The sequence below is a fragment of the Pipistrellus hanaki genome (assembly GCF_964339955.1).
Source record: "Pipistrellus hanaki genome assembly, chromosome: 4".
In the NCBI taxonomy this organism is placed as follows: Eukaryota; Metazoa; Chordata; class Mammalia; order Chiroptera; family Vespertilionidae; genus Pipistrellus; species Pipistrellus hanaki.
The window spans coordinates 25,496,476-25,517,280 of NC_140506.1; the positions used below are offsets into that span (position 1 = coordinate 25,496,476).

At 49.5% G+C, this 20,805-nt stretch overlaps 1 protein-coding gene across 2 annotated transcripts; it reads left to right on the forward strand.

The window, feature by feature from the left end:
- The first annotated feature begins 255 nt into the window (after window positions 1-255).
- Window positions 256-17,284, forward strand: CLPTM1L (CLPTM1 like). Of its 2 annotated transcripts, none has more exons than XM_084882007.1 (17): window positions 256-690; window positions 1,171-1,271; window positions 2,336-2,525; window positions 4,870-5,018; window positions 7,111-7,189; window positions 8,518-8,635; window positions 8,951-9,045; window positions 9,734-9,818; window positions 11,198-11,301; window positions 12,258-12,323; window positions 13,333-13,383; window positions 14,204-14,286; window positions 14,963-14,997; window positions 15,595-15,650; window positions 15,733-15,777; window positions 16,432-16,547; window positions 16,669-17,284. In XM_084882007.1, the coding sequence occupies exons 1-17, from the start codon at window positions 529-531 to the stop codon at window positions 16,742-16,744; spliced, it is 1,611 nt and encodes a 536-aa protein (XP_084738133.1). In that variant the 5' UTR covers window positions 256-528; the 3' UTR covers window positions 16,745-17,284. The 2 variants fall into 2 exon arrangements, with proteins under 2 accessions (XP_084738133.1, XP_084738134.1); XM_084882008.1 differs by having other exon boundaries at window positions 296-690; window positions 4,873-5,018.
- The last annotated feature ends 3,521 nt before the right edge of the window (window positions 17,285-20,805 follow it).

Genomic DNA, 20,805 nt, shown 5'->3' on the forward strand with positions numbered 1-20,805 from the left:
TTCCAGGGCGAGGGTCCGCTGGCGATCTCGGATGGCACCCTCCCACCTCTGGGCACCCCTGGTCCACCGGCTCCGGTTCCCAGACCCGCCCCCGACCTGAGAAAAGCCTGAGCACCCTGAATCCCCGAGCGCCGAGGAAGGACGGCGCGGGGAAATGACGTAACCGCCTCGCCTCGAACGCGAGTTTGCGCGTGCCTACGCGCGCCTGGGGACTAGACTACGCTTCCCAGGTGGCCGTGCGGCGCGCCCACTTCCGTCGGGAGGCAAAGGACCCGGAAGCTGCCGGCGCGCCGGCGAATCCCGCGGTGACAGGTAGACGGCCGCGGCAAGAATATGCAGGGTGACCGGTGGTCCGTGGCGCCCGGCGCGTTAGTTCCCCGACGGCGGCGGCGGCGCGCGGCGGCTCTCGCGTGAGCGGCGACGGCCAGAGCGTCCAGCGGGCGCTGCGGGGGGAGGCTCGCGGGGCCCGCGGCAGCGACACGGACCGGGGCGGGTGGGCGCCACGCTCCGCCCGGAGGCGACGGCACCATGTGGAGCGGCCGCAGCTCCTTCACCAGCCTGGTGGTGGGCGTGTTCGTGGTGTACGTGGTGCACACCTGCTGGGTTATGTACGGCATCGTCTACACCCGCCCGTGCCCCGGCAACGGTAACTGCATTCAGCCCTACCTGGCTCAGAGGCCCAAGCTGCAGGTGAGTTCCCAGGTTGGGGAGAGGGGTCTCCGCGACGGACGAGGGCCAGGAGCTAGTCTCACCTGAGCTGGGCAGAGTCCGGTGGGCTAGGAGTCGCTTCTCATCTGAGCCAAGCCGGAGCTGGGCTGAGGGTCTCCTGGCCTGATCCCTGACCTCCCCACCCCTAATATCCTAGAGACTCTGCGTGCATAGTGGCCGCAGGCAGGCCCCAGTCGCTGCCCCTTATCACCCCATTACAAGGTACCCAGAGTCAGTGTACCGCTGCTCTGTTGATACAGTCCGTTACACACTTTAGCAAGTTGTTCTTTTGCAGCAGACACATCAGATACAACCATTCTTGCACAGGTCAAAGTTTTGTCCCCTTGGGGGTTAAAAATGAAACCTTTCACCTTTCAGATTGCTCTCCTTTGTGTAGCTGTTTGATGTGTGTATTTTGTGGCCAGGGCCTTGCCAAGCTAATTTTCTTGACGTCGCTTCCAGCTGAGTGTGTACACCACCACACGGTCCAAACTTGGTGCTGAGAACAACGTGGATCTTGTCTTGAACGTGGAAGACTTTGATGTGGAGTCCAAATTTGAAAGGTGTGGTTATGTGACAAAGTGCCAGTGATAAGATTAACATAATAAAACGTATAGATTGTTTAAAAGTTAGCGTCCTGTATGTAACAAGGTTGCCTTAGAAAAGCAATATTACCTATCATCTTGTGAGAAAGTTTTAATGGAAGACCTATGTGTGAAATGTGAAACTTTAGTTTTACTTGAAAATAGCAGATATGTTTGTCATTTAGGAAGCAGCTGACACCTGCATCATATGGCTGTGGGACATGCAGCAGCTAGAGGGAGTATTTATTTATTTATTTATTTTTAAAATATATTTTATTGATTTTACACAGAGAGGAATTGAAAGGGATAGAGAGTTAGAAACGTCGATGCGAGAGAAACATCAACCAGCTGCCTCTTTCACACTCCCCACTGGGGATGTGCCCGCAACCAAATCGAACGTGCCCTTGACCGGAATCGAACCCGGGACCTTTCAGTCCGCAGGCCGATGCTCTATCCATTGAGCCAAACCGGATTCGGCAGCGAGGGGGAGTTTTTAAAGGAGTGGATGTTGCAGTGGGAATGACATGCGGTTCCCCACAGCAAACTACTTGTCTCTTTGTAACCAAAGGTGTTTCATATCTAACTATGGCTCTAGGGTCTTAAGATTTTAACAAGCGCAACTTAAAAATGATGTGTTTGTCAAGAGTCTACCTTTTCCCTCTACATCATCTGGGAGGTATCAGATAGAGTGATGGGAGCATGTGCTGGAATGAACGTCCTCTAGCCAGCCTCATCAGAGAGCTGCAGAGGCACTGCAGTGGGCAGGGGCCTTGCATACTTGGGATTGGCCACTGCCTGTAAGTGAACTGACTTCTCTGAGTGCCAGGAAATGGAGGCAGAAAACGCAGGCTTTTTATACCTGCTCAAGCTTTTAGGAAACATCATAAACTTCTGTACGTAGTACTCTCAAAAGCAGGTGGGTTTCATTTTTAGTACTCTAAACTAAAATTAGTTGTTATAAAGATATTTGAGTCATCTTTGCTGTGTGTGTATATACAGAGTGTACGAGTACACGTTTGAAATTGTAATTTGTCTTATTTTAGGACAGTTAATGTTTCTGTACCAAAGAAAACAAGGAATAACGGGACGCTGTATGCCTATATCTTTCTCCATCATGCTGGCATTCTGCCTTGGAACGACGGGAAGCAGGTGCACCTAGTTAGTCCTCTGACCACCTACATGGTCCCCAAACCAGAAGAAGTCAATCTGCTCACTGGAGAATCTGCTGCACAGGTGGGCATCTTCATCAGATTAATAGCCAAAGGAGCTTGCACTCTGCTTCCTGGAATTCACACCTGCATGTCCCTATACATGCAGCTTAGATCTAGGACTAGGTCATTGACGAACATGTCTGTGTTTCAGCAAAATAATTTCCCATGATTTACACATAATTTTTTGTCAAATTAGTGATGTGCACTTTAAGTAGTCCACTGACATTTTTAATGGGTGTTTTTTCACAGGGAGCCCCTTCTATGGAGCTCAGCTGCATTCATTTCTTAAGACTTGGGAAACTTACTAAACTTAATATATTTATTCTAAGAATATAATTTAAAATTATTCAAAAGGCAGATGTACAGACCATATTTTATACATCCGTAGAAAGCTATATGTACCAAGAAACACTGGGAGTTATGTAAGTGACCATTGACAAAGCCTAGGAATTCTGGTGTTTGGGTCTGTGTTGAACGAAGGTGAGATCATTTACAAACAAGAAAGATGACAGCTTTTCAGGAAGTTTCTGTGATGCTCCCTGCACAGGGACAGGGCTGTCAATGGTTCAGGTACGTTTTGAAAAACCTGACAGCCTGCTCTGGCCTCTCCCAGTTTGCATTTCCTGCTGTGTGTCCTTGAGAAGACCCCTCACCTCCTTTTCCATAGGCAAAGTATGTCCCTGCCTCATGTGGCCTTCCTGGGAAATGAAGGAGGCAGTAGGTGTAAAAGGAATGAGAGGTCTTTGGAACATATAAATGCCAAATGTTAGCTATTACTATTATTTGGGAGATAAATTATTACATAAAAAATATATCTTTTTTTAAAATATATTTTTACTAGAGGCCTGGTGCACGAAATTTGTGTGTGTGGGGGGGGGGTGGGTGTCCCTCAGCCTGGCCTGCACCCTCTCGCAATCCGGGACCCCTCAGGTAGGGTCCCTAGGTCTGGCTGGTGATCAGGGCCTATTGGGGTTTTCCTTCCCCAGGCTGTTGGGAGCTGCCCCCACCACTGCCACTGCTTGCCACCTGTGTGGTACTGCTCCCCCCCACACCCCACCCCCACTCACCTGCCACCGGTTGCCTCCCTCTGTAGGCGACAGGCATGGGGTACGATTGCTTGGCTGGCCTGGGCCTCCCTCTGCAGCACGATTGCTGGCCAGCTCTACATACCCGCCACAGCATCGCTGGCCAGTGGCCTGGGCCTCCCTCTGTGGGGTGATCGATCATAGGGCTCCCAGATCGACCCCCACTCACACACATACACACACACACACAGACACACAGAGGGAACCATCAATCACAGAGCCCTGTGATCGATCAATCATCCTGTAGAGGGAGGCCCACCCACCTGGCCAGGGCTCTGTGATAGATCCTGCACAGATGGTGGCCTGGTGGCCAGGGCCTCCCTCTTTGGGGTAATTGTGGAGCCTCCCCCTCTCCCCTCGGCATAAATAGCCCCACCAGCTGGTGGCCTGGGCCTCCCTCTACAGGGCGATCGTGGGATGATGGCAGGGCCCCCTGACCAATCGCATTGCACCCTCTTTAGCTGGCCTGGCACCATTTATGTCATACTGTGGTCATCTGAAAGGTCGCTGTTTAGTCATTTGGTCATTTTGCATATTACGCTTTTATTATTATAGATTGATTTCAGAGAGGGAGGGAGGGAGAGAGAGATAGAAACATCAGTGATGAGAGAATCTTTGATTAGCTGCCTCCTGCATGCCCCACACTGGGGATCGAGACCACAACCTGGGCATGTGCCCTTGACCAGAATAGAACCAAGGATCTTTCAGTCCGCAGGCCAACACTCTATTCACTGAGCCAAACCAGCTAAGGCAAAAATATATCTTTTAAGTAGGAGATAAAGGACACTGTTTCTTAGAATATATCAGTTAGAGCTCAAATAAAGATTTTCCTGCCAATCAGTTTCTTGGTGGATGCCTAGACATTGACTCAACTCCTTCCAGACAACCTGACGTTCCTGATTGGGAAGCAGTCTCCTTTTCAGTCTCATTGCACATGCAGGACAGTTAGCTCTAGCTCGCCTACACCTCCTGCAATTGTCTCAAGGACTCAGGTTCCCTGAGAAGTGGGCCTTGCTTAGGTGGAGGACCAAGGACAGGAGTCAGTGAGATCCAGGGCCACATGGTGCTTCTGTGGAGAGAGGGAAGTGAGGGGTATAAGAATTTTGGGACTGGAAGTTGTGGTGCCCCATGTTCTACCAGGCTATGCTTCCCAATTGGTCTTGGTATGTGGGCTATTCCTAGATGAAGGTGTCAATCACCCTGTTACCTCAACCTGTTTCAGGCCCTGTTTTCCAACCAGCATCGGCCTCTTTCCATGCTGAGTTGCTCCTTTTCATTTAGCAGAATGTCGAAGCTGAGAAGAAGCCGATGAGTGCCCTGGATGAGCCTGTTTCTCACTGGAGACCAAGATTGACCCTGAATGTGATGGTGGATGACTTTGTATTTGACGGGTCCTCCCTGCCTGCCGATGTGCATCGATACATGAAGATGTAAGTGCATTAGTTTAACCGGCGACTGAGGCTTACTTGCCTGGCTTTAGCATCAATTTGCCCTGAGCTGACAGCAGAGAGGGTGACCACAATGGTGTAGGGCTGGAGGAAGCCCCTCAGGATGGTGGCCCACCAAAATCCAAAAATGGATTTGTTACACCTGCATTTTTAAAAAAAATATGTATTTATTTCAGAAAGGGGAAGGGAGAGGGATAGAAACATCAATGATAGAGAGTTACTGATCGGCTGCCTCTGAATGCCCCACACTGAGGATCAAGCCCACAACCTGGGCATGTGACCTGACTGGGAATTGAACCACTAACCCACACCGGCTGGACACACCTGCATCTTTGAGTTGTCCCTGGGATGGGAGGCCCAGAAGAGCCTAAGGTCCTGCCTGGGCACCCTCAAGCTTTGTCTCTTCTCCGGGCAGTCTTGCTGACCAAGCTTGCCATCAGAGCATTGGAATGAATGAAATTGGGAGTCATCCTGCCCTTTGTTTTTGTTTTTGTTTTTGTTTTTTTCTAAATCCTCACCCAAGGATATTTTTTCTGTTGATCTATAGATAGGGAGTGGAAGGCGTTTGCGGGGAGAGGGGGTAGGAAGAGAGAGACCGAGAAACAACAATGTGAGAGAAACACATCAACTGGTTGCCTCCAGCAAAACTCCACCGGGGCCAGGGTTCAAACCTGCAACCAAGGTATGTGCTCTTGACTGGGAATTTGGCTCAAGACCCTTCAGTCCTAGGGCTGAGATGTTCTAACCACTGAGAAAACTGGCCAGGGCCTGCACTTTGTTCTTGGCAAAGGCTTCTCTTGGAGAGAAAATGAGAGCACCGAATGAGACCATGTCACTTGAGTTTTGTCCTGCCTACATTCTGACTACCTTTGTTAGGGGCGCCATGGTCAGTTTTAATGTGACTCATTTACTATTTAAAATTAACTTTTGGCCCTGATGGATAGCTCAGTTGGTTAGAGCATCATCCAGATATGCCAAGGTTGCTGGTTCAATCCCTGGTCAGGGCTCATACAAGAATCAACCAATGAGTGCATAAATAAGTAGAACAACAAATCCATGTTTCTCCCTCTTTCCCCTCTCTCTTTCCCCTTCTTCCCCTCCCTCCCCCTTCCTCTCTCTCTTTAAAAAAATAATAATAATAATAATAATTTTTTTAAAAAAAGTAATAAAACCATTAGATCTTGTCACTGTCATTTGCCATTATTAGTTAAGCATGACCATTTAGGCTAGTCTGAGTCTCCAGGCTTTGGTGAGGCTGTTGTTAGGTTAAGACCTATTATAAAGTCATCACATGGCATCTATGAATGGCCAGTATGATAAGTGTTCTTATTCATTTATCAGTCGATCCTCTGGTATTATCAGGAGGAGTTTTCCTTTTGTAAATTTAAACCTTATTTTTTAATACATGATACACTCGCAGTTCAAAATGTGAAAGGTGTAGAAAGTATTCAGTAAAAAGCCCCCCCACTCCTACCCTCTGGTTCCTTCCCCTCCCAAGCATGAAAACTAGGTAGATTTTTATTTTTGTTCTTTTTAAAATATATATATATATTATTGATTTTTTTCAAAGAGAGGAAAGGAGAGGGATAGAGAGCTGGAAACATGGATGAGAGAGATACATCGACCAGCTGCCTCTTGCACACCCCCCATCGGGGATGTGCCCGCAACCAATGTACATGCCCTTGACCAGAATCGAACCTGGGACCCCACAGACCAACGCACTATCCACTGAGCCAAACCGGTTTCGGCTTATTTTTGTTCTTAACTGCCTGATTGGACCATTCCTGTCTGTGCACAGAGGGGCCTCTTGCACGTTTTCACGCCCTGGATGATGTTCCACAGTGTGGTCAGGTCCTTGTTTGTTTATATATCTCTTGGTGTCCAGTGTGTCAGCTTTGAGTGTAGCTTATGAGACCCCTACTTCTGTTGGGAAGGTGTGCCTGGGACTGTTGTAACCAGAAGCAACTGAAGGTGCTGGGAGGGATTTCTCAGGTAAATGCAGTGTCTGAGGCTGCGTTCAGGTCATCTAAGGTGACAGAAAACTTCACAGTGACTGAAAACTGCTTCACCCCAGGATCCAGCTTGGGAAGACCGTACACTACCTCCCCATCCTGTTCATCGACCAGCTCAGCAATCGGGTGAAGGACCTCATGGTGAGCACGCTCCCCTCTGCCTCCTCAGCCCTGCCCTGATGGCTCGTGTGTGCTTTCACTTGGCCTGGGTGTGCTCTGGGTTTGCTCCTGGCCAGCGGCGGGGTCCTTCCGAGCCATCCCCTCCTCGAACCCCTGTGCCCTCGTTGGTGTAGGGCTTCAGAAAATCCTCACTAAGGGAACACTTGGGAAGCAGTGAGGAGAGACAAGTCTGTGGCTGGGCCACGGAAGGATCTGGACAGCATCCACAGAGCACCTGTGTTATCCTGGTCACTGCGTGGTTTGGTAAAAGGCCTGCTGTTCAAAGTGCTGTCGTTCACAGAAACAGTCGTGTGTATAGGTAGCTAGCTTTTTCCCAGGCTGCCTTCTGCCACCACTTGGATCCGCTTTCTGAAGGAATGCCATATTTGGAGAACAACCAAGGCCACTGGTGTGTGGGGTGCTGCCTGCTAAGGGAGCCTTCACAGTGGCGCCCCCGTGGGATGGGCCTGGCCTGCTGCCCACCTGGCCAGAGGCTGGTGCACTGCATGGGGTGGCCCGGTGCTGGACCTGCTGTCAGGTTGCCAGGCTCACTGCGAGGGGTCACGGTGAGCAAGGATAGTGACACAGATGTGTATGCTTAGCACCCTCCTGGGACCTGACCGCTGCGGCCAGGTATGCTGCTAGACAGTGGGACTGAGCTTTCCTTCCTGTGGCAGCATCCACCCTCAATTCTGTGCCTCCTCATGAGCCCAGCCTGAATGCTGCCTCTTCCTGGAGCTTTCTGCCAGCCCAGATGGAGTGACTGCCAGTACCAGGCACGTGGCCTGTGGGTATGGGCAGATCAATTCTGTCTCCAGCCCTTCCAGGAGAGGGGCCTGTGTTTGGTTCAGTGGCTCATGTGTCCTTAGTCCCTGACATGTGGTGGTGCCGCTCATGCTGGGAAGGATGAGCAGAGGGGCTGTGGTCCAGAGAGATGTGCAGAGTTTCCTCAGGAAGAGCTCAGGGCAGTGTGTGCAGGAGGAGTCCCACCCGGTGCTGAGAGGAGAGCACATGGGTGCTGGGGCCCAGAGGAGGGAGGGAAGGAGGGAAAGGGGGAAGGTCAGCCTCGGTGTGACCATCATGCCAGGATGTAGGAGTGTCTAAAGCCCACCAGCCACATGGCCTGGGCCTGAAGCTTCAGCCTCCACTGTGCCCGGACTGGTGGGCGCAGAACTTGGGAACAAAGGTACAGTGTCCGTGTGCAGGGTGCAGTCCAGGGTGCGCAGTGGTCTGAACGAGGCAGAAGGGTGCAGTCTGGCAGCTGGGCGTGCCCTGGTGGGCAGGTTCCGACTGTGTCGTCACTTCCTTAGGTCATCAACCGCTCCACCACCGAGCTGCCCCTCACCGTGTCCTACGACAAGATCTCACTGGGGAGGCTCCGCTTCTGGATCCACATGCAGGATGCCGTGTACTCCCTGCAGCAGTTTGGTGAGGCCGTGGGCGCCAACCCAGGCCCGGGGCGGCAGTGTCCTGTAGTTGCAAGTCCATATATGTTCCCAGACTTGGTAGCCTTTGTACCTTGTGGTGCAGGTTCTTCCATGTAATTTTAATCAGAGGGTCACTCGTGTCCTGTCTTTGAAAAATTCTTGATTATACCTGAAAGTTTGCTTTATTCAGAACATAGTATTTGAAATGCCATAGTTTTGCTCAGGTGAATTCTTAGTACCAACAACATTCAGAAACCTTTAAAACATTAAGTAAGGCTGACATTGCCCATTTTGCATTACGTTTTCTTTTTTTCAGGTTTTTCAGAGAAAGATGCTGACGAAGTGAAAGGAATTTTTGTTGATACCAACTTGTATTTCTTAGCATTGACCTTCTTTGTCGCAGCATTTCACGTGAGTGGGTCACTGAGTCCTTGTTGGTGATGACAGTGGTGGGCATGGTGGCTCCAAGGGCGCCAGCCATCCCAGCTGGGGGGTTGGTGTAGCGGTGTCCCACCTGGCAGCCCCTTAGTTCCCTGGGACCTGAGACTCCCCAGGCCACAGTGCTAGGCCTTTATCGTGGAAATGAATTAATGACTACATGAGCCCTACTGTGGCGATCACAATGTTAAACACCAGTCCTCTGAGTGGAATCCCTGTTTGAAGATGGGGTCTCCAGGCTATGGAGAAAAGCCATCACTGGATGGTGGCTGTGCTGGACTCAGGTCAAGGTGGGAAGGTGAGGCAGCACAAGTCTGGGGAGCTGAGCCACAGCTGGTTCTGAGTGCCTGGGATTCAGCTGCCAGTCCAGCCAAAACTTTCCAAAGTTGCTGAAAAATAGCACTTTTTATCAAAAGGTCATGTCTCAAAATGAGCCTGTGCGCTTCTGAGACTGAGAAACTGTGCATTGTTTCCGTGAGAGGGGAGGAGAACATCTGGGCGCCTGTGGTCTCCCTGCCACTGCAGGCGGAGATGCTGGTCGTGATGACCCCACAGTGCATACCACAGCGCGGTACATGATACATGGGGTTCACCTGCATCCAGTGCCCACCGGCCAACCCATGGGAGATAGATGGCACACTGCTGTCCTCTCTCCTTTCAGCTTCTGTTTGATTTCCTGGCGTTTAAAAATGACATCAGTTTCTGGAAGAAAAAGAAGAGCATGATTGGGATGTCCACCAAAGCAGGTAGATGCCCTCGGGATTTTTGATCCATTCCCAAAGCATGGACTGTGACATGCTTTGTCTGTGATGCATGCTGGTTGCAGGCCCCATCCCCTGCTCCTGTTCGGAGGGTCCTCTTAGGTCATTTAATAACTGGGAGGGAGCTGTCTCCACGATCTCGTTGAGTGTCGTGCAAGCCCGTGTCCACAGAGGACCATGGAGGCCACACAGCCAGGGCCCATCTCAGTGACGTTCCTAGTGCCGTCTGTGTCAGCCAGTGGCTGGTCTGGGATGCTGTGGTGCCCCCCTGCCCCTGTCATCCATGTCTCAGATTCTTCTTTCCTGTCCTCTGGTATCCTCAGAGAGGATGCCCCTCCCCAGCCGAGTCCTCCTGCCTGCTCCCAACATTTTCAGGTGAGAGGAGAGGGAGGGTCCCTGAGTCTGTGGCCATGGAAGGCAAGCAGGCGTCTTACCCCCAGCCCCTTGCCAGTGCTCCTGGTGAACAACCTGCAGAGCTGGCTCTGCTGCTACTGCCGAGAGAAGTACTTAAGGCAGTCAGACACTTTCAGTCAGCTACAGTGTTTTCTAAAGCACAACTTATTTTATTTATTGAGTTTAGAGAGAGAGAGTGGAAAGGAAAAGGAGAGAGAGAAACTTCGGCCTGCTACCTCCTGCATGCCTCTTACTGGGGACTGAACCCACAGCCCAGTTATGGGCCCTGACCGGGCATCAGACTAGTGGCCTTTCAGTACAGGGAATGACACTCAGCCAACTGAGCCACACCAATCTGAGCTAAAGCATGACTTCAAAAGAAAAAGGGTATAGCTTTAAAAGACAGGTGTCTTTATCACAGAATTGGTATAAAAACAAGAAAGTGTAATTTGATTACAGGAAAGCAAACAGTCATAATTCCAGTCAAGAATTCATTATACTCAGTGTATTTGCTGTGTGTTTGTGTTTGCCAAGTGTAACTTGATCATGTTTGTGTAGTTGAGGTTGCCTTATGCTGGGTTCTAATCATTTTCCTTAGTGCGTGTGGCCTACTGTTCACTGTTAATGGACAAGTGGGGAGAAATATTGTAGGTCCACATGTGTGTGCATGTATGTGTGTGTTTGGAGCTGGGGCAGGGATGTGCATGTGTGAGCTGTATATGTACAAGTGTGTTTTTTAGTCAAGTGGAGGTGTGCGTGTGCGCTCTGTATATACAGGTGTGTGTATGTGCAGGTGTATGTGGGGCTGTACAAATACAGGTATATGTGAGTGGGATGGGTATATGGGAGAGGGGCTGTGGATGTACTGGTGTGTGTAAGCTGGGTGTGGGTGCTTGTGGTCTGTACACGTGTAGGTGTGTGTGTGTGAGGGTGGTGGTGGCCCCCTCAGCAACCCCCTCTTCTGTCCCCAGTGCTCTGGCGCTGCTTCAGCACTGTGGTCATCTTCCTGTTTCTGCTGGATGAGCAGACAAGCCTGCTGGTCCTGATCCCAGCGGGTGTCGGAGCCGCCATTGAGGTGAGCTATCGTCTGAGTTGCCATGGTCCTTGGGCACAGGTGCTCAGTGCAGTCAGAACCTGTGTAACTGCCCGAGTGATATGGGGTCACCTCCATGGGCAGGCAGGGACGTAACTGCTGCGAGTGTCTACCAAAGTGAGAATTCAGAAGGTTCTTTATGTGGCCTTTATTATTATTAAAAGGTCCCAGCTCATCACATCTATTGCAGAATGTATCCTGACATGTTTAAAGTTCCACGTGGTTTGTGCTGTGCTGGATGCCACTGAAAGCACAAGTATGCAGTGTGGGCTCCAAAGGGTGGCCCTGCTGTGTGGGGCTCAGGAGAGGGAGCCCTGTGGGGGAATAATGGAAGGAGAGGGCAGCCTGCACATCCTGCTCTTCGAGTTGCAGTCCTCCTTGCACATGGCTGTCAAGTCAAGGACTGTGCTCTCCGTGCCTGTGGAAGAAGGCCGCCAGCTGGGGACCCTCCCGGAGCCACAGCTGCAGTATAGAAACTGGCCACAGCTGCACTACAGAAACTTCTCTCTAAGGCCGTGACGCCTCTCCTATGAGCAAGGCAGCAAGTGGGGCATGGCTCCCAGAGAGACCCAAAAACACAAGGCTTGAGCGGAGGCTGGGGCCTTCCAGTGCCAGAAGAAGGTGCCAGGGTGAATTTAAAGATGCAGGCAGGGTGTGGTGAGCCAACCAAGGACACATAGCTGGGAAGGAGACAGCCCAGAGGAGGGCAGCAGGCTGAGGACTGGTTTGTTAGTGCCGATAGGTGGTGATGGCATCCACATGGGAGACAGGCTGCTGGATGGCATGTGGGCCAGAGATCAGGTCCCAGGGCCTGTGCCTGTGAGCTAACCCAGTTGGGCTTGAGCAGGCAGGTGCCTGGTCCATGAGGGTTCAAATGGCGAGTTCTGGCATCTCCTTGATCTTAGAATCATAAATGTTCGTTTCTTGTTTCTCCTCAGCTGTGGAAAGTGAAAAAGGCTCTGAAAATGACTGTTGTTTGGAGAGGCCTCAGGCCCACGTTTCAGGTGCGTGTTTTTGCTGTGTTCCTAGGGGTTCTGTCTTCCTCCCTCTTGTTGACCCATCTGCTTCCCTCTATACCTCCCATTGTTCGTGTGCAGCAACTTGTCTGCTGGTGCATTTCATAGCTGACCCAGTGAGGTGCAGGACCCTGTGAGCATGTGACTGTCCTGTGATGACTGGACTGCCCTCCGGCACATGGAGCACCTTCCTCGGCAGAGCCAGCGTTGGCTCCTTGATCACAGCTAATTCACACGGGGCGCCCCAGTCACAGACTGAGCAGTGCCTACACTAAAGGCAAGCTGCCTCCACCAGACGGGACGCTGGTCTGTCAGCTCCCATGCTCCTGTGGGCAGTTCAGGCCAGCTTCCCAAATAGCCAGCCACAGCCCAGACTTGTCCCAGCTTTGGGCGGCAGGAGCTTCCCTCCCAGATCAGGGCTGGGAGGTGAGTGGCGTTTGAGGTTTACAGACATGAAGTTCACTGCTCTCTGACACCTCAGTTGAGGGGTTTTTGTCCCTCCCATGTCCAGGTCCAAACTGACCAGGGGCAGGAAAATCAACAGATAGTGCAGTTCACTGTTTTCTAAGTTAGACTGGTAAACACTCCTTTACTGGTCTCCTTGACTGATCTAAGTGTACTGCTCGTGTATCTGCACAGAACAAGTGTTTTCACTGAAAACACCACCAGGGGGAAAAACGGAGCAGCCTGGTGAGTGGGACACATGTGGACAGGGCTGCTCTGCCACATGGACACACGATGTGGTGCAGGGTCCAGACCAGAAGGGCAGAAGTGCTGCCCGCTGGTCCTCCCGGTGGAGGGAGGTGTGTGGTCATGCCATCCTTGGTGGAGGTGGACCAGCCTTGGTGGAGGGGTCGTACCTCACACAGTGTGGCCAGGCCAGGCATCTCTGCCGATCAGCACACAGCCCTGTCACCCCTTCAGTCCTAGCAAAGTCATACTCAGACACCTGCCTTAAGTCACTTAGTTGACATGATTGTATTGATTTTTACAACAGTTTGGCGCCTACAGTGAGTCTGAGAGGAAAACTGAGGAGTATGACACTCAGGTGAGCAGCAGGTGGGCAGGGGGGAAAGGAGGAGCATGCATGTGCAGCAGACAAGTCATGAGCACCTGACTGTGATGTTCAGCACAGGAAGACCATCTCCTCAGCGGGTGGTCATGATCCCAGGTGGTTTTCTGTCTTGGAAAAGGGGCCAGCAGGTGTCTTCTCCCTGTTTCCGGGTCCCTGCACATGACCTCATGCCTCTCTCCCAGGACATTTTTCATAAGCAGATTTTTCCCCTGGGGGTTTGCTGGGGTTGCTGTGAGCTCGTTCTGTCACTTGGACCTGAGCGACCCCATAGGGAGGCCCATGTGCTGAGGCTACTGTAACGGAGCAGCAGTTTGCAGTGTGACCATACACCGTGTCCCATATAGAAATGGGTGTGTTTATTGGCTAATAAGCATTAGCCTGCATCCCAACTTTTATTGGGGCTACGATAAAATCCAAATCAGAATAAACTCAAGGATACAGCCGTGTTGGCTTAGATACCAGTCTTGACACAAACCTAGGAGCATTTCTTCAGATTTTTATCCACCACATTTATTCACTAATCTATCATAAGCTAGTTTGTTTTGAGTGAGCCAGTATGTTATTGACATCACTGTCTACATCAGTGAGCTGTGGGTACTGTGAGTTCTGTAGGTTTGATAAACGCACACTGATGTGTCCTCCATTACAACATCACACAAGTCAGACAGCTGCCCACACGTGCCAGTTTCCTGTCCTGTTTGTTTATTTTCCATCCTTGTGAGTTAGTTGCATGAAGTGCACATTAAGAGGTTTGAATATTGGGTTCTAACGGGAAGTACTCTGCTTCCTGCAGGCCATGAAGTACCTGTCCTACCTGCTCTACCCTCTGTGCATCGGGGGCGCCGTCTACTCACTGCTGAACATAAAATATAAGAGGTACAGGCACCACTAGGAGTTCCCCTGCCACACTATCACCAGTTATTCTGGCAGCCATGCAGACCATGCCCCTCTTTCCGTGTCTGCCTGCCATTGTGGGGACTACAGACTGGCCAATTCTGTGGCTCTGTCTCATCTACAGTGTGGAAAGCAGGAGGTCAGGGGTTGGGAGCGCTCATGAGAGTAACCTTAGACTTGAGACACAGCTGAAATGGGGGTGTCCTCATTCCCCTTTTTCCAGATCAGCGAGCACATAGAGACCGGCACCCATAGCACTGGTGTCTAGGGTGAAGTTGGATGCTTTTGATAAGGGAAAACCTAGTAGCAGTGTGTGGCTGCTGCGTTCGGGCCTCAGGGGCTTGGGAGAGGCCTGGGATTTCTCCATGTGCCTGGCAGTTCTGAAGGACAAATTCTGTCAGTGTAAAGAAAGCATGTCAAACTCGCAGCCCTCCAGCCACGAGTCTGACATACTTCGTGTAGAGTCTCCCACCCCTGTAGCATCAGGGATCTGACCAGGGTCCAGGGCCTCCAGTGTGCAGAGTATCTCCAGGAACCTGTAACCACACCTTGTTACAGGTCCCTGGGAGAGCTTGGTGTTTCAGAGGGTTCCCCACAAAAGAATTGGTTTAGAAAGGGAAGTCGAGCCTTTCACAATGACAGCTCTCTTCCTTTTCAGTTGGTACTCCTGGTTAATCAACAGCTTCGTCAATGGTGAGTCATGTGGTTTTCTGTTCTGGTAACGGCTGGTAACAGCATACATAGTAGGTACCTTTTCATTGTTCCTGTGACATGAGATTACCCTACCAGGCCCTGTGCACTCGGCTGGGCCTCAGGAAGCCCATTTGCCTACGAGAGTCCCACACAGGCTTCCCAGGATTTGAACCTTGAGAGGTCTGTTTCCTCTGCATGAAAACCTGCAGAGGAAACAGCACTGTTCTTAACATCTGATTCCTTAGGGCAGCTACAGCCGCAGCTCTACAGCATGGAGCTCTGCGTGGGGCCTGCCAGCCCAGAGGCTGGTCCTGACCACAGCACTGGGTCTCTGCAGACGGTTGAGGGCACAGAGCACAGGGGATGGGCTCCCAAGTATGCCATGTTCACCGAGTGTGGGTCTCAAACCTGGCCATAATCCTGGAGGGGACCATGTGGGATGGGTACCCTGTCTTCACAGCCCCCAGCACTACTTGGCCCCAGTGGGGGAGACTTATGGTGATTGAAGAAAAGGATGTTGCTCTCTGAAGTCACTCTGCTGGGGCTGTCAGGATGGCATAGTCCATGCATGCTCTCAGCCATGTCTTGTCTCCCCAGGGGTGTATGCCTTTGGCTTCCTCTTCATGCTGCCCCAGCTCTTTGTGAACTACAAGGTAAGACACATCCCCAGCTGGACAGTCTCCCATGTGCTCTGTGCAGCCTGTCCCTGACCTGCTCATGTCTCCTTGTCCCCAGATGAAGTCGGTGGCCCACCTGCCCTGGAAGGCCTTCACATACAAGGTCAGTGCTCTGCCTGCAGGAGGCGCTGTGTGTACAGAGCCACATTCCTGGCACAGTTGGGCATCTCCTTTAAACACGAGAACCCCAGCAATGGCTTTAAAAGAGAGCAGCTCTCTCAGAGCAATAGAATACATTTGCTTGAATTAAATGCCATGCTACTTGACAACATGGATCAAAACGAGCACCCAGGCCCTGGCTGGGTAGCTCAGTTGGTTAGAGCATTGTCCTGATATGCCAAGGTTGCAGATTTGATCCCTAGTCAGGGCACATACATGAATCAATTAATGAATGCATAAAATAAGTGGAGCAATAAAATTAATGTTTCCCTCTCCTCCCTCTCATAAAATCAATAAATAAATTGAAATTTTCATTAAAAAAATATTAGACACCCCTGACCCAGTGGCTGCTTCCCAGAGGGTAGCCCATCATTCCATAGGTCAGGCTGCCCTGAAGGCTATCTGGGTATGTTGTGGCCAATCCAGAGCCTCCACTGCTCATTTTGTTTTTACTGTCACTACAAGAGTCTCTGTTGCCCATGGTGTGTCTGCTATGATTTGCTGACTCGTGAGTATGAACAGGGTTCAGGTAGTTGGGCATCTCCAGATGAGTCCCCACAGTCCGTTCCTTACCTATCCACTCTCCCACCTGGCACAGGCTTTCAACACCTTCATTGATGATGTCTTCGCCTTCATCATCACCATGCCCACCTCCCATCGCCTGGCCTGTTTCAGGGACGACGTGGTGTTCCTCATCTACCTGTACCAGCGATGGTGAGTGTGGTGTCTCTGAAGCACACTGCCAGGGGGAATCTCACCTTTCCTGCTGATGTGCACCTTGGAAGCACATGCCCTTGAGCCCAATAATAAAAAATCAAATGTCGTATCGTTGCAGGCTCTACCCTGTCGATAGGAGCAGAGTCAACGAATATGGGGAATCCTACGAGGAGCAGAAACCCCACTCACAGTGAGCCCTGCCCTGGGCCACCCTCGAGCCACTATGCAGCACATCTTGGATGGTCAGCTGACTGAGTATTTTTGAATGCTTCTGGTGAATTCCTGGACGGTACATCTTCTACATTGCCAAAACCTCTGAGCATTTCTCATACGTCTCCTGAGTCCAGTCACGAGGTGTTTGAGAGGCGCTGGCTTCACTTACAGTGTCCCCAGCGTGAAGACATTTGTCTCGGTCACTGAGATGTTGGACGCTCGTGGTCATCCTTGGCCGTTGTGGCTCTCAGCACAGGAGCGTCCAGTGTCGGCAGTGGCTATGCCATCACCATCACCGGTGTCCCCCGACCTGGCGGGCTCCAGAGGCAGGGAGGTGCAGGTTTCCACCTCCAGTTGTGTGTAAGTGCTCCTTACGTGAAATTCAAATGCCTCTAATTCCATGCTGTACAGACTCTGGGATCAAATGGCTTTTTTCCTTTTTGTTTAAAACTTGACTATTTTAAAGCTTAATGTATGTATGTTTCTATATATTAAAATAAATTTCTCTGGCTGTAACAGTTTCTTGACCTACTACAGATACTTTTAGATACTTTCATTTATCTGGTTCCCAGAGATGAACTTATGATGTGGGTTCATTTGTGTTTGCTAAAAGAACAACTGTAAAGACCTAACGTTAGAGTTGTGAATGTTCTTAAGTATTTATATTTGGTATTGAAGACTAAATTACCAAATTATTATATGGTCATGACTGGTCAGACTGATGGTGTTTTGGTTACAGGAATGCCCTAGGTTAATGCAGAGAAATAGCTCAGTGAAGCAGAGAGCAGCCACAGATTTGGGGGTAATCTGGTTATTTTTTCAGTGAAATTGCATTATTGAGGATCTGTTTTCAAAGTGTATGTGTCCAGGTGTGTGAGCACAGCAGATAGCTGTCCATGCTTGCAACAAGGACATCAGTATCTCAGCCCCAGTGGCACTTGAGTCAAGCTTGGACTTCAGTCTTCTTGCTTCTGTGTGTGAGGGCCCTGCTTGGAGAGCCTGTGTTCTTCCCACTCATTCCACTTTGTCAAGCTTGTCAGGGATTAGCATGTTTTAGTTAAGGTGTGTGTGCCTCCCTCGATGATTTGAAAGAACACTGGTTTCAAGTTACCCGTTTTTAGTTTTATCATCAGAACACTGAGGTGGATCCAGGGTCCCATCATCAGTCTCTGAGACTGGTCACCTGCACGGAAAGTACTTATGAAGGTTGGGCCTCCTAGCGGGCTGGCCCTCTCACACCCACAAGTTTTACATAATGTGTTTTCTTTGGGGGAGTGAGGCTTCTCTGAGGGTTCATCGCATCCTCCCGTGTGGAACACGAATACGGCTCTGAGTAAAGGATCTCCATGACCACCTGGCTGGGCCTGAGGGCTCTGCTGACCTGGTGCCAATTCAAGACAGGCCTCAGGCTCTCAGCGCCTGGGCCCGGCCCCCACAGCAGTGATGTCCTAGAACTTACTCCTTGCACTTGGAGCCTAACACTTGGCAGACAGGAAGTTTTCTAGAGATTGTTGCTCTTTCGTTTTCAGTTTCCTTATGAAATAGATGTTAGGAAGACTATTGCTTTGCCAACAGGTTGTGGAAAGTTCTTACAGTGCAGGAACCTAATGAGCCTGGCAGCAATGTATGTATTTTATTGATCTCAAAGATGGATTGAGATCAATGAAATATGAGAAAGAATCGTTGATTGGCTGCTTCCTGCACACCCCACACAGGATGGAGCCCACAACTCAGGACATGAGCCCCAACCCGGAATTGAACCTTGACTTTCTGGTTCATAGGTCAACACTCAATCACTGAGCTACACCAGCCAGGCAAACACAGGTTTCTAGGTGGTCGTTGGGAAGTCCCTGAGGGCTGGCATTCAGGCCAGAGACACTGTGTTCTGTTTCTGAAGAGTCTCAAAGCTTCCAGTGGCCTTTCAGTCACTTTTTCCAGGTTGAAAATCCCATTATACATTGACCAGTCTTGTCATGTATCTGTTGAAGTCACATTCTTTTAAAATAAATGTTTAATCAATAGCTCCTTTTAAAAAGCTGTAGTCATATGTGTTAATAAGTTACTTGCAGGGGTCACTTCAGAGCCTGCCTCCATTTTTTAAGATAAACAAGTTTAAATTAAACAAGTTTGACATGAGACCTTAAAGTCCCTTCCAGTTTCAGGATGGAGCATTCTTCCAACACTCAGTAGAATGTCTCAGAACCCTTATAAGTTGTTAAGTTGAATATTGAGTAAAAGTGATCCCTTGAAAGGGACCAGGACCCAGAGCCACACAAAAGCTCCTGATTTGGACCAGGGGGCTCCATACCTGGGCAGGTGGGCCTCTCAACACACGCACCTGTGTCTAAAAAGACATTCTTCAAAGTGAACACAGTTTCTGCTATGGCCCTGCCTGTATTGCATCCATGTAGAATCTCGCACTAGTACTGGCTTAAAGCAGCCCAAGAGAAAATATGACATACAAAGGACAAAGGAAATGATGAGATTTCTTGTAGGAATCAAGCAAGCCAGAAGATACCTTTCAAATACTGAAGGAGGGAAATCTGACATAGAATCTTTACTCCGTGATATATATTTCAAAATGTATTTTAAAATTGAGACTTCTACAGACATATAAAAACTAGAAGAATTCATCACATGCAACCTGCTATATAGGAACTGTGCCAGGGATCCTCCCAGCAGCAGCTGGTGGAAGTCTGACCCACAGGAAGGACTGAGGCAGCCAGAAAAAGTAACTATGTGGGTAAAAGTAGAGATTGTTCTCTTATTTAAATTATTTTAAAAGATAATGGACCACTTAAAGCAAAAATAATAACAATGTTTTGTGGGACCCATGACATACACAGAAGTGAAATGTATGACAACAGTAGTACAAATGCAGACAGGGGCCGTAGCAGAAACAGTTGTAACGTTTTTCTATTGAACTGGTAAACCTCCAGCCAAGATAATAGAAAAAGAGAGAAAACATGAATTATGGTACCAGGTATGAGGGAAGTGACATCATTACAGATTCCACACATATAAAGCATCATAAGATAATATTATGGGTAATTTTATGCCATTATTGTCAACAGGACAAAATGGACAAATTCCACAGATCACTCAAGAAGAAACAGATAACCTGAGTAGCCCTCCATCTATTTAAAAACTTGAATTTGTCATTAAGGTGCTCCCACAAAGAAAACTGAGGGACCAGATGAATCACAGGGGAGTCAGTCTGACTCTTAGGGACGAAGCCATACCAATGTCACACACACCTGGGAACAGAGGAGACCTCAGGCCTCCCAGCGTGGCCGGTGAGGCCATTAACCTCGGATCAGCCCTCAAACTTCAGTGCTGTGAATGTCAGTCTTTTACTAGCTTGATTGCTTTTTTTGAGTCTCACCAATCAAACCTTCCTTTTATTTCATATATGTGCATGTTTCCTTGTTCACATTTCTTTAGAAAATTGGCTCCTGGTAAATCCTTCAAGATTTATTCAGATAAAATATCTTCATTGCACTCTCATTCTGGAGAGAGATGTTTTTATGGGGCCACTCTCAGTCAAATGGCGACTTCCCCTGGTTACCTGCAGGTGTTTCCCCGGAGCCACTGTCACTTTGATCAGTGATGTGTCTTCACTCATCCGAATTTAAGATGTTCTTTCTGACATTTGTGTAACCCCTTCTTTAGGTACACAATGCACTTACTTTAACAGTGCATGCGTGTCTTCCATCAACAATAGAAAATTTCAGCCATTTTCTCTCAAATAATGCTGCTTCCACACTTTCTGACTCTCCCGTGATTTTGTTCTAATCTCTTAACCTCTTCCTATTTCATCCCCTTTGTCTCTGCTGAAGCCTGTGTAGTTTTTTCAGTTACATCATTTTCCATGTTGCTAATTGTCTCTACTTTGGTACTTAGTTCATCTAACTGAATTTCATTCACTGATACACATAATTCTAGACATTCTCTTTGACTCTTTAAATCTTCCTGGTCTTGCTCTTCAGTCATACCTTACCCTCCTGCTTTTGTTTTTAAATGGATGAAACAAATTTGCACT